This window comes from Rhineura floridana, chromosome 2 (assembly GCF_030035675.1).
Source record: "Rhineura floridana isolate rRhiFlo1 chromosome 2, rRhiFlo1.hap2, whole genome shotgun sequence".
NCBI classification, from domain to species: Eukaryota; Metazoa; Chordata; class Lepidosauria; order Squamata; family Rhineuridae; genus Rhineura; species Rhineura floridana.
The window spans coordinates 186885150-186901181 of NC_084481.1; the positions used below are offsets into that span (position 1 = coordinate 186885150).

Sequence of the window (16032 nt, forward strand, 5' to 3'; positions counted from 1 at the left end):
TTCCCGTTTTTTTTTCTGGTATTATTTTATTTATGAGTATATTTCCATATGCATTTGTCTACAACTTCCACATTATTTGGGCCGTTATTGATTATGCAAACCTAATCCATTAATGTATTTCATGTAACAGTAAAGTTTAATGTTACAATGAACATAATTTTGATGTAGTTCTTAAATGTTTTTACTTCGAATTATATTGTTTTCTTACCGAATTTTCACTTTAACCACATGAAACTATGTATAAATGTAAATACATTTAGGCTATGCGTATGATATTGTAATTTAAAGGTGTAATTTTAATTTGGTGATATACGGGAATTACAATTTACGATTAACATTAGTACAAAAAACATTACTAAGGATTCTGCATGGTCTGGTATGGGACGAGGTCCATGGGGGTGACACCATGAGTTACCGCACCGGGTGACACCAACCCTAGTGACGCCACTAAATATCTATTTATCTAGTTTTTACTTTTTTATACTATTGTATTTGTGTGAATGAGGGATAGGATGATTGGAAAGAAAAATGGACTGTGGACACCCAGTATATGTGTTGTATTTTGCAACAGCTTATGTTGCTGCCTGCCTTGTGCCAGGAGGTGGTTAATATAATCTCCAGGTTGTGAGTTTTGTGGCGCACACACCCCACCCCTATCACTGCATGGTGCCATTAAACGCAGTGAGTTTGGGGTCTGAGGACATGCCTATTCGGCCTAAAAGTGGAAAGCCTGCTGTATGTGCAGGCCAGGGCTTCAGATTCCCTCCCCACACCCATTGTTGCTAAGTCCAGAATCTACCAGGCCGTGGGCAAACAGAAGAGTCTGGTATGTCCAGTCCTTGTTAGGTTAGGCTGAGAGACAGTGACTGGCCCAAGGTTACACACACAGTGAGCCCTATATAGGATAGGGATGTTTGTATCTTTGGCACCACGATGTGACCTCTTTGGCCCTACCCACACAACCTCTTTGACTGCCAAGTAAACGTACCAAGTTCAGAGTCCATCAGCCGCCACTGAGTACAGCAAAATTCTTGATAGGAAAAAACTAAATCATTGCAATTGTTGATGCTGATTCTGAATATTCAAAGACTGTAAGATAATGTATGCTAATGTATGTATGCTCAGCTGAAAAAGCAGGGGAAAGGTGTGCTCAAATAGGAAGCAAAATGAAAGGTACAGGTATATGCACTCTCACTAGCATTAAAAGGTTACTTTCTTAAATGTATTTTACGCATTTATGCTGGCAAGCATTTTTTTATCATGCAGTTTATCATTTTTATTAAATAATTATATCAAATGCAAGGAGGTTGGGAGAGGGAGTTCTATTTCTATGCTAAACATAGCGCAATGTTTTGCTAGCATTACATTTGACATTTGCAATGGAAGGGACAGTTTGCCACAATAAACATCTGGGAGCAGTTGCTACTTCTCTGCAGGTAAGTGGCAAATTGTCAAGATTGGGTTATTATGCGTATTCTTTTTTAACCTTGATTTGGATATGAAACTATGCTGTTACGGAGGTGTGATCTCCCACTTTTGTGTGTGTGTAGCACGCACATGCACATGGGTGCACTCACTCAATCTAAATGGCTTGGCTACCTCACAGTTTGATTCATCCCCCACTGTAATTCTTGTCATGCACCCACTAGGCAAATACACATTTTAGGTGAAGTACGCAACAAAAAAGGGAGAGCACATTTCCCATTTTTCAAGACAGGATGTTTTCAAACATGATCTTGGGAGATATTTGTAAATCCCATAATGTATTTAAACACATGAGGGTTGCTGGTTGATGCCAACCAGATACACACTTGGGGGTACTTCACTCTGTATTAAGTCTAACATCTTCCTGATTTCAAAGCCAACCACGCCAGCACAATTTCTGTCAAAACACTGTCCCAATCTCATTTCAGATTTACTGAACCTTATTATACAAGCAGACCTTTTGCAGTTGACAAAGGGCTCCCTTCCCAGCAAATCCCGCAGGCCAGAAATTATAGCAAATGGAGGAAATCTGATGGATGATTCAGAAACAATAAATAGAAGTTCTCTCCTTTTTCATATCCTTCAGACCCCCTTCAATAGAAGCAATAAAACATTGCTAGAAACCAGAGCAGTAAATGCATTTCTGCTGTTTCAGTTACTGTAGGCAAGTTTTAGGCCCTAGGCAGTTTCATGTTTGTTATAAGACAAGTATGTGAATTCAGGGTAACTTTGTAGCAAGGCGGCTTAATTGGCAGGGTCAGCAGGTGCAGCCCCACTGTCTGCCCCACACCAGTTGTTAATCGTATAAGAACATTTGAATAGGGCTTTTGAGTTTCCCAAATGTCATGCTCCAGTAGACTAGCCTGTGCTAACAAAGGAGCGGTATTGTTTGGATGTTCATGTGTAGAGTCAGCGATTATTACACAACCATGGTTAAAAATATTTTCAAATATTCTATAAAGCCCAAAATGTCACTGCAGTTTAACTTCCTTCCCCCTACAATCCCCCTGCATTACCTCCTTTTACACAGAAGTTTCACTGTCATGTTATTTGTTAGCAAGTACTGTACAGGAATGAGAGCTGCTTGCCCATAACCCTACAGCAGTCAGGGACAAACCAAAGCAGTAGGAAGCATTCTGTCTAATATTCTCTCTAGCCAAATGATTCATATACAGATTTGATTTCTTTCCTGCAGGTCCCATTCAACTGGCCGAAATGACAGGTAACTGAGATGACGCTTCTCTATACAGGCTACAATTGGTCCACCAAAAATAGTTCAAAACAAAAAAGAGGAGGTGAGTGGGTGGCAAGGTTTAATCCATTAATCATAGGCTTATTATTGTTTTCTCAATCAAATATTTAAGTTCAAATACCTGTTAAAACTTTTCAGATATTTTTTCAGCTTGTTGTTTTGTTTTGTTTTGTTTACTAAATATAAATCACATTAACATGCTAAGTCAGATCTCTAATTTAGGGAAATGCAAAACTTTCTGGAAAATGTCCCAGAAAATGTTCCAATTGTTATACACCAAAAGGTCTTAAATTGTGTCTCCAGTGGTCAGTCTTGAACACCTTACATCCTGCACCAGCAGCACTGTTGGCCTTCAACCAGCCAGCCAGAACAGGGCTTATAGCCCTATAGGCTGCACTACTGGCTTGAATGCTGTCAGCTGACCTCCACATCCTGAAGATAGTCAGCTGACCTCCGAAACCAACATAGCGGCACCAGGGTGGTCTGGGAACCACTTAGACTTTCTTGTCTTGCCTCACCCTTGGCCTGTTAGTCCAATATATGACCGCCAGCCTGTCTGTAACTAGACCTCCTGTCTCTGGCCCTCTGACACTATTTGCCTGACCTCCTATCTGTTTATGGCTATGCTTCCTGCCTCTGCCATGCGATTATAACCTTACCCATGTCAAACTGGGAGTCTGTAGCAGGCTTAACACCCATCCAAAATTTTTCAGGCAACTCACAGCATTCTATAGGACTACAGTCTGGCTATATTATAACAAGGCAATGGATAATTTCTGAAAACACTGATAAAAAGGTCAAGGTGCTCCTACTGCCCCTTTTCAGCGAAGTCTCAGTTTTAATCATGCAACAACTTAGCACCTGCAAACCCCCCCCCCCGATATAGTGCATCCAGTTTCAAAGGCTAGGAATATATAGACAGCTACAATCAGAAGTAGAAGTAATAGATGCTACATTCTTAACAACATATATTTCAAAATGGTACAATGCAAGATTGACAGAAATATTCAGAAACACCCCCCCCCATTTTTACAGATGTAGCATTGCATCCAGAGTGTCCCTCCCACTTGCAGAAGGAACCAAGATACAGCAGAGGCTCCTGTTGGAGAACGTGGGGAAACCAATTTTCACTGATTCCTCCTTCTCCCTATAACCCCATCACATTACTGCCCAAACCAGTCTATACAGTTCCTCAACCTTCAGAAATCCTTTTCAGGAGACACAGGAGGATAAGGAAAGGGCAAAAAACCCTCCCGCCCCCTTCCTCCAGCAGGAGCATCCTGTGAAAAGAGTTCTGTTCCTGGGAACTCTGGATCCAACCTCTAATATGAAGTCTATTTACATCTAACTACTACAGCCTTAGAGAAACTGATTACAACTTCAATGCAGACAATGAGACACATATACAACAGAACCAAACAGCTACTGCAGTGGTTGCTTCAGAAGACATAAACAAGCTTTTTAAACACACACACACACACACACACACAAATTTATTTATAGAATTTATAATCCACCCTTCATTGCAAGTGATCTCAGGGTGAGTCACAAAAATTAAACAAGTACACACAATTTAAAAAAATCAAATCAATTTTAAAAAACCACATAAATGTGCATATATGCATAAAAAGACACATCTGATACTCTGTCTTTTTATAATATGTTTGAGCAACAGTAAATATTTTGAGAACTTGTTTGTGTCTCAAATTTAGCTGTTCAAAAAATGAATGGCCTCCACTGCCAGATCACATTGCCAGATGTTCGGAGTAAACTCTCAAAGGGATCTACCTGCCTGGTACTGGTAAACAGTAGAGCTTGATCTAATCCAACAGGACAGCAATTTTGAATCATATCTGTGGTATATGACCTGTGATGGCTGTTTCACATGTGCAAAGCACTACTTCATGTTTCTGTCATGAAACAATGAGTTTATGTACAATGAATATATTTTAAAAATCACTCTACTTTGACCACACAGTTCTTCATCAGGAGTAACAATGCACAGGAAATATCAACATGTTTGAAAACAGCAGACAATGTTTCTTCTGGAAACATCTTTACAAACCTACCCTTTTCAGAATGGTAACTTCCCAATTATCTGACCACTGTGCATAAAATGAAACATTATCATTTTTGTAGGCACACAGAAATGTTCTCATTGGATATTCCATAATAAAGTAATTTTCTCTCTTCCAGAACCTTATTAAATTACAAATCTGTGCCTCTTTGAGGAGTATTTCTACTCTTTCAGTGGGCAGTGTTAAGCCTCTAACTGGGAATAAGTTTAAGAACATGCTTTAAAATCTTGTTTTTTAACTGACAATTGATTTCATGTTTTTAGCAATGTTACCCATTTTAGGTATTAGGGACAGTGTCACGAAACAGTCCAAATTATTAAATGAGACTGGGTCCATTTTATATAATCTCACATTTCCAAACAAAACAATCTTTCCACTGTAGTACACTGGTCCCAGAAAACAAACATGATTTAGATAGACTGTGATACTGTGTTCCAGAGAACACCTTTGAGCATGTGCTTTTCTTCCACTCAAGAACTGCAGTAGAAACTGCTTTTAATATTTCCTACTTTAAAAGCAGTGTGTCAAGTGGCATGCAGGCCTGTTGTGTTTGCTGCTTTTAAATTGTTTTAAAATAAATAATGTAAGGAAGCCTCACAGGCAAACAGGGCTCACCATGATGAAGACCTCCGGATTGCAGCTACAATCAATGGGTTGGATCCAGCAGTGCCCTTCTGTGACTAGAAGGGCTTTTCCCAACTTAGCACAAGCAGCAGTATGCTTCTGGCAGTGCAAAGTGATCTACAGTCTGTTCCACAATGTCTCAAGATGGGTGCTAGCACAAGGCCTTGTGCAACCTCTTACACAGTCCCAAAACATCTCAAGATGCATGCTAGCACAAGGGATTGTATAATCTCTTGCCCAAAGTCTCAAATTACATCCCTAAGCCAAGCCCATTTTCCACAAAATCTTCTAATAACATATCCACAACAGTTTGCAGAACAGTGCAACACAAGAACATTTTTTAATTCATCAATTTGAGCAAAGTGATGTGATAAATGCAGAAGCTACAATGCCGAACATTTGCAGTGGGTAGTTTAACTTTTTAAAAAATAATATGTACCTGATGATTTTATTAATGGCAAGGAAATAATATATAAGTTGATGCACAAGGTTGTATAGGTAAGTTTCAGGATGCAATCTTATGCTCACTTTCCTGGGAGCAAGCCCAATGGACAAAGTGACATATTTTACAAGTGGAGTTAACCCTGACAAAGACCCATACATTTGAAAAGTATTGGTATTCTGCATTTTATCAAACATTTGTCATAAAGTATTCTTCTTAGAAAAACTGACATATGCAAAAACAATAGGATGAAAACATGTGGAATACACTTCAGCCAAGCATGTATGAGTAACAAGGTTGTAGGGAAAAAAGCAGTCAGATTCAATGCTACCAAATCCTTTGGCTTATACAGTTAAAAAACAGTTACATGAATCTCTGCCTCAGAGCAGGGACTTTTAACTGCCTTTTCCCACCCTACAATGCTATGACTCTATCATATATTTATTTTAATAAATGTCACCAACCAAAAACAGCAATCGCAATACAAATTTTCATCAAACTGGACCACAAAGGGAAAAAAGTAAAGGACACACAGGACAGATGAATCTCAATGTAAGAGCCCATCCAGATGGTCACTTTCTGAAACTTTCAATGGTCCTGGGTGGAAGCTGGAGTACACAAAAATAAATGCAGGAAGCTTCCCATGGGCAGATTTACTCCAAAACACTCTTGAGCTCAGCATAACTAACCAAACTGCATATCTGTGTCCCACACCATCAGCTGTATAGACTCTCAGAGGTTTGTGTAGCCTGAAGTGCCCCCACACCGGGCAATGGCTATTGGAAGACATGAAACACTACCCCAGATCGCCAAAGGTAGGGCATTCTGGACATGTCCAAATACAAACTAAAAGCACTGAGATGATAAGCACCTAAATCACACCTAAGAAACCCTGCTCCAATGTATCCAACCTTCAATCCCTCAAACACTATTACTACATAGGGTGCAAGCAGGCTGCCTCATCTTGACATACTTAACGTAAATCAAGCATGGATGTGCTTAAAACCAGACAGTGGAGACTTTCAGCACTGTCCAGGTATTTCTCGCCTGTCATTTCCTACAGTGTCATCAGTGTCCTGGTTGTCATGTCAACAAAGAGTTGGGATGGAGCTTCTCGATTTCCTCACCTGCTGCTAAAACGCAGTTGCTTCTCTCACCTCAATATAGGTCGCCACCTTCTCTCCCCCACCCCACCCCACCCCACCCCCCCACCCCTCCTAGCAAAGGGAAGCAGGGGAGGATGGTTTCGGAAAAGTGCAGCACAGAGAGCGGATCCCCTCCCCCCGCGGGGAACAACCTAGTGCAGAGAGGGTGGCTAAGTTCTGGCCTCCTTGCAACAGAAACCGCCGCCGCCGGCCCCTGACCGAGGAGGGCCTTGGGGCGCCTTCTCCTTCTTACCGATAACGACGCGCAAGTGCTTGAGGCGGGTGAGTGGGTCTTTGCGGGTGTCCAGCACCTTCTGCGTGGATTTCCGCACATCGCCGTGCGGCTTCTTGGAGAACATCCCGCCTGCGGGGCCCCCGGGACTAGCAGCCTCGTTGTTGTCTTCGTCCTCCTCCTCCTAGTACAATCGCTGCCAGGACCGCCCGCCCGCAACCTCGAAAGGAGGTGCGTTGCGGCCTCTGGATCCGCGCCCCCAGTTAGGGCTGCCTACATAGCAAACGGCAGCGCCTCGAAACTCCAAAAGGGCGAGGGCGGCCGCCGCACTCTAAGCTCTTCGTCGCGCGGGACTAGGAAAAGGAGAGGGTGGTAGCGGTGGCTTCCTTTGGGCTTTTTCCCCCTCCGCAGCACCGCGTTACTCCTCCTTCTTCTCTACTCTCAGCTCCGGCCCAAAGGTTTCACGACAGTCGTCAAGCGCGAATTTCAGGGTTCCCATGGTAACCGCCTTCGCTCTGACGCCATAGCCAGGGGACTCAGAGTGAAGGCTGTTCTTCCGGCGGCGCGTTTGCAAGGCCCCCAAAAGTAAAATAAAATAGAAGTGTTGCTGGGGAGCGTTCGTGGTCCTGGCTAGTTTCACTACTCATTGGGTAGCCTTTATGGCGGTGGTCCTTAATCTTTTTTTTGGGGGGGGTCACGGATCCCTTTGATAATCTGATGAATGCTATAGACTCCCATAAATAAATAAATTTTATTTTATTGCGTTAGAAATTGGGGTGTGTTTTTTGCACGCGGTTCACGCCGGTCTATTGAGGGACCACGGGTTAAGAACCCCTGCTTTATGGGCTACTCGCGCTCGGCTTTGGGTGTTGTTTCTTAAGGACAGAGGAAAGTGACATGTTTTCCTCTCATTTCGGAGTTTACTTATTTATTTAATTTGAGGTCAGGCTCGCAGCTGCGATATATAGGCTGTAATCATCCACAACAAGCAAGAGTCTTGTGGCACCCCAAAACACAACAAATTTATAATAGCATAAACTGTAGTCCACGCAAGTTTATCCTGTGATAGAACTGTTATTATTAGATTTATATCCCGCCCTTCCTCTCAGTTGTTTAGTGTGCCATAAGGCTTTCAGTTGTTTTTGCTGCAAGAGGCTAACATGGCAACCCATCTGGAAAAATCCTAATTTCCTGGGAGTAAGCCCCATTGAGCTCACAGGGATTTGATTGAGTAAACACACTTAGAATTGTACAGTTAATAAAGGGTGTGGGTGGTGAAGTTGATTTTACTACTTGAATTTAGAAGTACATTGTACATTGCTTTCAAACTGCAGCCTCTGGCAGAAGCCTGGAAAAAGTTACTGTTCACAGTGATACATCTCTAAAATCTAGGGAATAAAAATTCTTAGGCTAAAGATTGAAGCATATCTTATTTCTAGGAGGGAAAGAAAAGACTCTACCCTTTTACCTGTGGCTATGGTTTGAGCAAAGGCTGCAAATCTGCACACAGTTTATTCACTGAGTTTAGTGGCAATTTGTTGAGCTCATATGGATCAGTGTTTGAAACCAGTGTTAGGAGTCGCCAGAAGTAAGATGTTAATTGCCATCTTCTGAAGGGGAACTAATCCTCTTCTAGACACTGGTACATCCCAATCATTCTAGGATTGTGCAAAAATGTAGTCTACCTATCGTAGAGGTCAGTCCCCACTAAGTGGGAAAAAACCCTATTATGTGACTATATATTTCTGGCCAGTTTACTTGCACAGCAGCAAAACAGAAGAAAAGGAAAAACAATTTCAATGTTTTAATTTAAGCTGAGGCTTGCAAGTGTCATTCCTTAGAACCTGTCTCTGAAGCCAGATTTAAGGTAATTTCTCTCAGAGCTTGGAAAAGTTACTTTTTTGAACTACAACTCCCATCAGCCCCAGCCAGCATGGCCACTGGACTGGGCTGATGGGAGTTGTAGTTCAAAAAAGTAACTATTCCAAGCTTTGATTTATCTCACATTTCACACATTCTGTGTAGCATTTTGTCTCTGCAAGCGAGGTTGGTAAAGAAGTGCCATTCTTATACCTCTGGGACAACATTCACACACAAACAGCCTGTCCTCTGGTAAATTGTCCCACATAATTTAGCTTCAGTACTCATATTCAGCAGTTTACATCATCACAACTGGGTAATAGCTCCAGGAGAACAAAGGCGCACATTAAAGTAAGAAACTGGAAAATACATAAAATACTGGACATAAATTTCCATCTTCTTTAACTTCGCAAAACTTAGTCTCTTGACTCCCTCCAGAGATGCACATGCTGGGCTGTCCCCAGTTGCCACACTAGAGCTGTCATGAAAGCCACTGCCATGCAGAGAACTAATTATGGATCAGTGTTTTGCATGTTGCTTCGAGTACTTGAAAAACTGTTCTTGTGGTGTTGGGGGGGGGGAATTACCAAATTTATAACATCCCTTTGAACTCAAAGTGGATTGCAAATAATCTAAAAACAGCAAAACCTTAAAATCATAAGAAAACAATATAATCTGCTTTGTACACTTCACATGGTATTGTCTTTTTCACAGATATTTCCATGCATAATAAGTAGAGCTAGGAGTCAGCCGTGTGGTATTTGCCACACCAGAGGGTACCATGGGTGTAGGCCATGGGGTTACAGTTAAAAAAAAAAAACAGTTTCAAAGAATTGTGCCTACACCAATTGTGCCTGTAAGCCACAAGAGTTACATTCCTTCATCCCTGAGTTACAGGTCAAGAGAATCCTTTCACCTTCCAGAAGCCCCCAGGTGTGCTCACCAGTAATTTTCTTTTCCCACACTGCTCATCTATGGCTGTACATTCTTACTCTATCCAGTGGCATCACACCTAACATTAACTCCCCCTCCCTTGACCTAACAGTGTAGACTCAACAGATGGGGGGGGGGAATCTACAGCCTATCAAGACTAGGGTGGGTGGGGAATTCCTACTTGACCCAATGTGGCCAGTTAAACCTGAACTGTGATCAGAACAGGTGAATGGGTGCTGGAGCAAACCAAGACCTGCATGAAGGGGGAAGAGAGAACAACTAGTATATAGTCTGGGGTCTCCTCTGTCCCCATTGGATGCTGCTGCACACAATCTGTGTACACCCATTGTGTCCAGATAGACACATGCCTCAACTCCCACATGAGCAGATGCAATACTGCCCCCCCCTGCACATTTAGTTACAGGAGGGAATAAAGGAGGAGAATTGTAGAATGAAACTGCAGAACTGCAATTAATTAACAACTTTGTATATTTCAGAATTATGGATAACTGACCCACTACAAAAATAACATCTTCCATTTCCTTGTGGTTAATAATCAACAGAGAGCAATTGCATGTATCAATGGTTAGTATTTCACATATGTTATCTTGTTTTCATACAAATTTAGCACTCCAGTAACCAGGGTGTGTTTGTACTCATTTTAGTTTTTATCTTAGCTTATCCTTCACTGTACTTCAGCGCCAACAAAAACAATAAATCAGGTTATAATAAATCAGGTAGTCTCTAAAGTGCCCCAGCACTTTTTGTGGTTACAGATTAACATACCAGGAATTTAGATTAATAGGCAGTAGATATGTACATTTGTTTTCTGGCCTGCACCTCTCCCTCTTTATATATGATCTCCTGCTTATCCTAATCTTTTGTCTTTTCTATTCACCTTCACATGCTTATACTCAGTTCTGTCTGTATGCCTTTGCTTCTTTTGCCCCTAAATTACCTATTCCTATCAAGTCCCATCTGCATGTTATCTAAACACACATAAACACATGGTCATTCTCCGTAAAGCCACATGATTCTTACTCAGTTTTAAAAATATGTTTGCCCTAAGATGTAGGACAACAGTGAGCTGACAAACTTCATGTATTGTTTTGTTGTTTTGCCTCTGGGATAGACTTATATTTTGTTTCTTTACTTCATATGTGAGTAAAGGACAACATTGTGCATTTAATGTTTAATTCTTACATGCTTTGAACTCTGTTGGAATTTTGTGACTGACTTTACGGGGAGGTTCCATTCTTAGTGGTAAAAATAATAAAAAAATAGTTTCCTTTTTGAGCACTGTATGCTATGTGCAGAGTTATCAAGTTCAGTTTCTCTCACGCAATCTCCCCTTCCTGCTTAAATGCCTCCTAACACCTTTGTAAAATATTATATATTATCATCAATCAATGCACATACGCTGGAAGGGTTGTGAGGGTTCTGGGCTATGCACAGCAGTTTTTGCACATTTGCACACAAATTCCCATTTTTAAAAAATGTTCTTTTTGTACCAGAAATGGACCAATTTATTTACTTTTATGTGTGACTAAAGACATTCTTTCCATGCAATAGAAAGGCATTAGATTACAGGCATTAACAAGTTTGAAGAGTATGGGATATTACTGGTTTGCAAGATGTAGTTGTATGTAAGTCTGCAATTAAATGACATGTTGAAATGGAAACAATATATAAAAAATGCTCAATAAAGCATATAACACACAAAACATATTCATCCTAGATAGTTCCGCTGAGGCAGATTGAGACCCAAGACTCTACTTTAAAGGTTCAGAGGTAGTCACATGCAGGCATAGCAAATAGCCTTTCTAGAACACCTGCATGGAATGTGGTTGAATCATTAGATGAAAAAGATGTGAACAGATTACTGAAGGACAACAGAGAGATTGTAGGGAAACAAGTAAATGAATTTTTCACAGTGGTCTTTACGGTAAAAGATTATAGTGCTTTTTTTTGGTCAAAAGTGAGGTGCTGTTACTCGTGTCTCGATAAAAGTGCTGCGAGTGCCAGCACAAAATGGCTGCAGATACTTGTGCCTGAACCACTTTTTTCAAGGAAGATCTGAAGAACTATGTGCAGTATAAGTGATAGGAGATAAAGTTCTAAAGCTGACTGCCAAATTAAAAATTAACAATTATGAAATTGTTGGGCTGTTAATAAAAACATGCTTGTCACTAAAACTGGTATCCTTGCTAGACAATTTGAAGGTAGCCAGACCAACAACCATTGAGTGGGGGGAAATGGTGGGGCAGCTAGACATTAGGCCAATTCATCTAATATCTATCCCAGATGTAGTGGTAGGAAGCATCATGAAAACTAGTATTATTAAACATCATAGAACAATCAGAATAGTTTATGTAAATGGATGTCCTTCCTCATCAGCCTTTTCCGATTCTTCAGGAATGTCAACACATATTTAGACAGAAGTGATCTGGTTGACTTAAAAATGATAAAAGTATCCCCTTCCAAAAGTATCTTGAGGAAACTTAGTAATTAAGGACAAGAGGAAAGTCCTCTTATGGGCTGAAAACTGGCTAAAGAAAAGGAAGCAGAAGGTAGGAACAAGATTGTTGTCATAATAAAGGGCAGCAGGTTCTGCACTGAGACCGTGCTGTTTAACTTACAAAATGATCTGAAGTCAAAGGTGAGTGACAAAGTTGGTACAAATTATTAGGAGAGTGGTAACTCAAAGAGACTGAAGAATCCCAAAATGACCACACATGTTGGCATGGATATGGTGCTAGAGACACTTATTACAACCTCAGGTGGGAGTGTCCTCAAGTAAAGCAATTCTGGGAGGAGGTGTTTAAGGAATTGTCCAATATTATTCAGGAACCTTTACAATGTACTACACAACTTTTGTCTATATTTGAACAGGAAAATATAACAGTTAAATCCAAAGACCTTGTAATATTTTTACTGGTTGCTGTGAGGCAGACTATTGCTCAAAGATGGAAAACACTGCATAATTTGAATGTTGCAATTTTATATAATAATGTATGGAATATTGCCATTTTAGAAAAAAACATTCATAATTTGAGATCTCTACAGGGAATTAAAACTCCAGATGTTTTTCATGCTACTTGATAGAATTTTATTATATATTCTACCAGTATGAATCTTATTCAGCAACTGCCTGTTGTATCCTTGGAAATTTGGAATGCATTAATAAAATGCAGTGTAGACTGTGATGTCCCTGTATGTAGATATTACTGTAAATATGGTAAGTACAGGTTTTGTAGGGTAAATGTGGTAAGTAGAGTGAGTGAGAGGGGGGAGTACATGGGCTAGAATGCTGAAGAATGCTGTATTGTGATTGGCTGAGCGTTTGAGTGGCTGAAGGTATAAATGAGAGGATGACAGTTGAGAAAGAGTTCTGTTGTTGAGGGTCAGTTGTTGTGGGTTGGAATTGGTTGTGGGTTGGATTATATTTGGCTGGTATTGAGGCAGATTATATATGACTAGAAACATAAAGAGGAACACAATATATGAAACCATACGCTTGTTAAATATACCTTAAGTAATCTAGTTATTTCCTGGTGTTTATGAATAAATATTTTCTTGGTTTACCAAAAGCTTGATCCTTGGCTGGGGCTTTCACAAAACAGAAGAGTGGGCAGGGTAATTACCAAGGTGGAGAAACAGTATCGAATGGTGGCAGCGGTGCAGAGATAGTGTATCATCAAGTATCCAGGGCAACCCAGGGCTGTATGCTTTATTGGCACAAAGATACAGGGGGGTTGTGGCCTGCAAGTGCACCCAGACACTAAGTAACAATAAGCCAGAAGGAGACTAAGGCAAAGTCCCCAGGCAAAATTGTGAAATAGGGAGTGGCTGGTGGTGCTGCCTAGCAGTGGGATCTTGCCAGATCTGTGCTAGAGCCGGTGAGAGAACAAATAAAAACCAGGATCCTGACTGGAGGGACCTGACAGGTGGTGGTCTGAGGTGGGAACCCCACATAGACTATTTCTGATTATATACCTATGGAATAGAATTGTATCCATATATTTGGTTGATGTCCTCTCCCTCTCTCATTTTTGTATTTGTTGTTTTTGTTTTCTTTGCTTATGCATAAGAACCAAATAAAAATAATTTAATAAAATCTCAAATCAATGTCCCCAAACAAAAGGCAACAAAATGAAAAAAAATTCAATGCATTGAATGAAGTGATGACTATCCAGGAAAGAGATTTTGCTAATGTGGTGGACAGCTCAGCTGAAACATCAGTGATTGCAGCAGTAGCAATGATAAGGGCAAATTCCATGCTAGAGAAGGACTGGAAATTAAGCTGAGCCATCTTTGATGCTTTTATATAAATCTGTGGTTGGCCACCTCGGGAATACTTTGTTCAGTTTTGGTTGCTCCCTCTTAAAAAAGGAAATGGAGTTGGATAAAGTGCAGAGGAAGCAACCAAATTGATCATGGGTTTGGAGCCCTTCTATTACAATGAAAGCATTTTTTTAGGTAAGAAAAAGACAATGGGAGGGACATTATAACAGTACATGACATGCAGGTATTTTTCTCCCTATCTCATAATGTTAACAACTATGGTGTTCTCCTATAAAATTGCTTCGTGGCAGATGTCTTTATTTATTTGGATATTTCTATACCACGCTTCACCATACGTTCAGAGGGTAGTGTACACCATATTAAAATGCATCAATACATATTCTAAAACCACTTAAAACATCAATACAAAATAAACACAGCATAAACTAAAATAACATAAATAATCAAAGCTAGTTAGTAAAACTAACTTTAGACAGAGTACAACACCTCCAAAAACCTAGCAAAACAGGTATGTCTTCACCTTATTCCTAAAAGAGTATAATGTTGAGGAGAGACACACCTCAGTGAGATCATTCCAAAGTTTTGGGGCTACCACTGAAAAAGCCTTTTTATGACTGATAAAAAGATTTCATCATACATTGCATAATTAGTTGATTGATTTAATGCATAAGATGTAATGATAGCCTTGGCTTTAGTTTTAAACGGGGTTAGAGAAATTCAGGGAGAATAAGTGTGCCAATGGCTATTAGCCATGATTACTAACTGAAACCTCCATGTTCAGCATCAGTGTACCTTGCACACCAGCTGCTGGGAGACCACAAACAGAGCAGGACTATTGCCCTCAAGCCGTACTTGTGGCTTCTTGGAATTATCTGGTTCAATGAAATAGGATACTGGTCTAGATTTATTTATTACAGGAACCATCCTTCCTACAAGCTGTAAATTTTCCTCCCCTGCTCATTTATCCCTGTGAGGTAGGTTGTTCCGAGTTGATGTATTTTTATATTTGTGTTTACTTTTCTGTAAGCCGCCTTGAGGACCTTTTGGCCGAAAGGCGGGGTATAAATAAACATTAACATAACATAACAATACCTACTGACCAGCCTAAAATTATTTAGTGGCCTTCACTGCTGCGTGGGTATTTCAACCCAGGTTGTTTCAACCCCTGAACGACACTGGTTCTCTTTCTATAATGGACCCTTCCTCTGACCCAGCAGAAGAGTGCTTCTTATATTCTCGACAGTGCAATTCTATACATCAGTGGTGGGGAATCTGAGACCCTCCACATGTTGTTGGACTCCCGACTCCCATCAACCCCAACCACCGTGGCCGCTAGCCAAGGATGATGGCCGTTGTATTCCGGCAACATCTGGAGGGTCACAGATTCCCCAGTCCCCACCCTGCTACACACGTCTGCTCTGACATAAGTTCCATGGGACTTATTGCTAGGTAAGTCTACATAGACCTCGTTCTCAAACATTACCATCATCATGCACTCTCCGAATTTGAATTTCGATTCCAGATTTTGTTGCTAATTTTTAGCAGGCCGGTATGTGCGTTTCTGTTATCGTAGAAAATATTTCCACTTCGGTCCCCGCCCAGTCTTCCACCGCCCACCGAGGTGAGTGGGTGGGTGGGTGGAGCCCTCTTTTTGACATACTACATGTCCCGAGATG

At 40.8% G+C, this 16032-nt stretch overlaps 1 protein-coding gene across 12 annotated transcripts in view; it reads right to left on the minus strand.

Moving 5' to 3' along the window:
• Positions 1 to 7751, minus strand: part of RALGAPA1 (Ral GTPase activating protein catalytic subunit alpha 1) — a 305037-nt gene extending 297286 nt beyond the window's left edge. For 7 of the 12 annotated variants that reach the window (XR_009760717.1, XR_009760716.1, XR_009760718.1 and 4 more), the window contains exon 1: positions 7280 to 7739. Coding sequence is in view for 8 of the 12 variants with exons in the window: in XM_061611662.1 (XP_061467646.1) it covers positions 7280 to 7385 (106 nt within the window). In the remaining 4 variants the exon portion in view is untranslated. Of the gene's footprint in view, positions 1 to 7279 lie in introns of all 12 variants that reach the window. The other 5 variants (XR_009760719.1, XM_061611663.1, XM_061611666.1 and 2 more) reach the window with 5 other exon arrangements.
• Positions 7752 to 16032: the final 8281 nt, after the last annotated feature.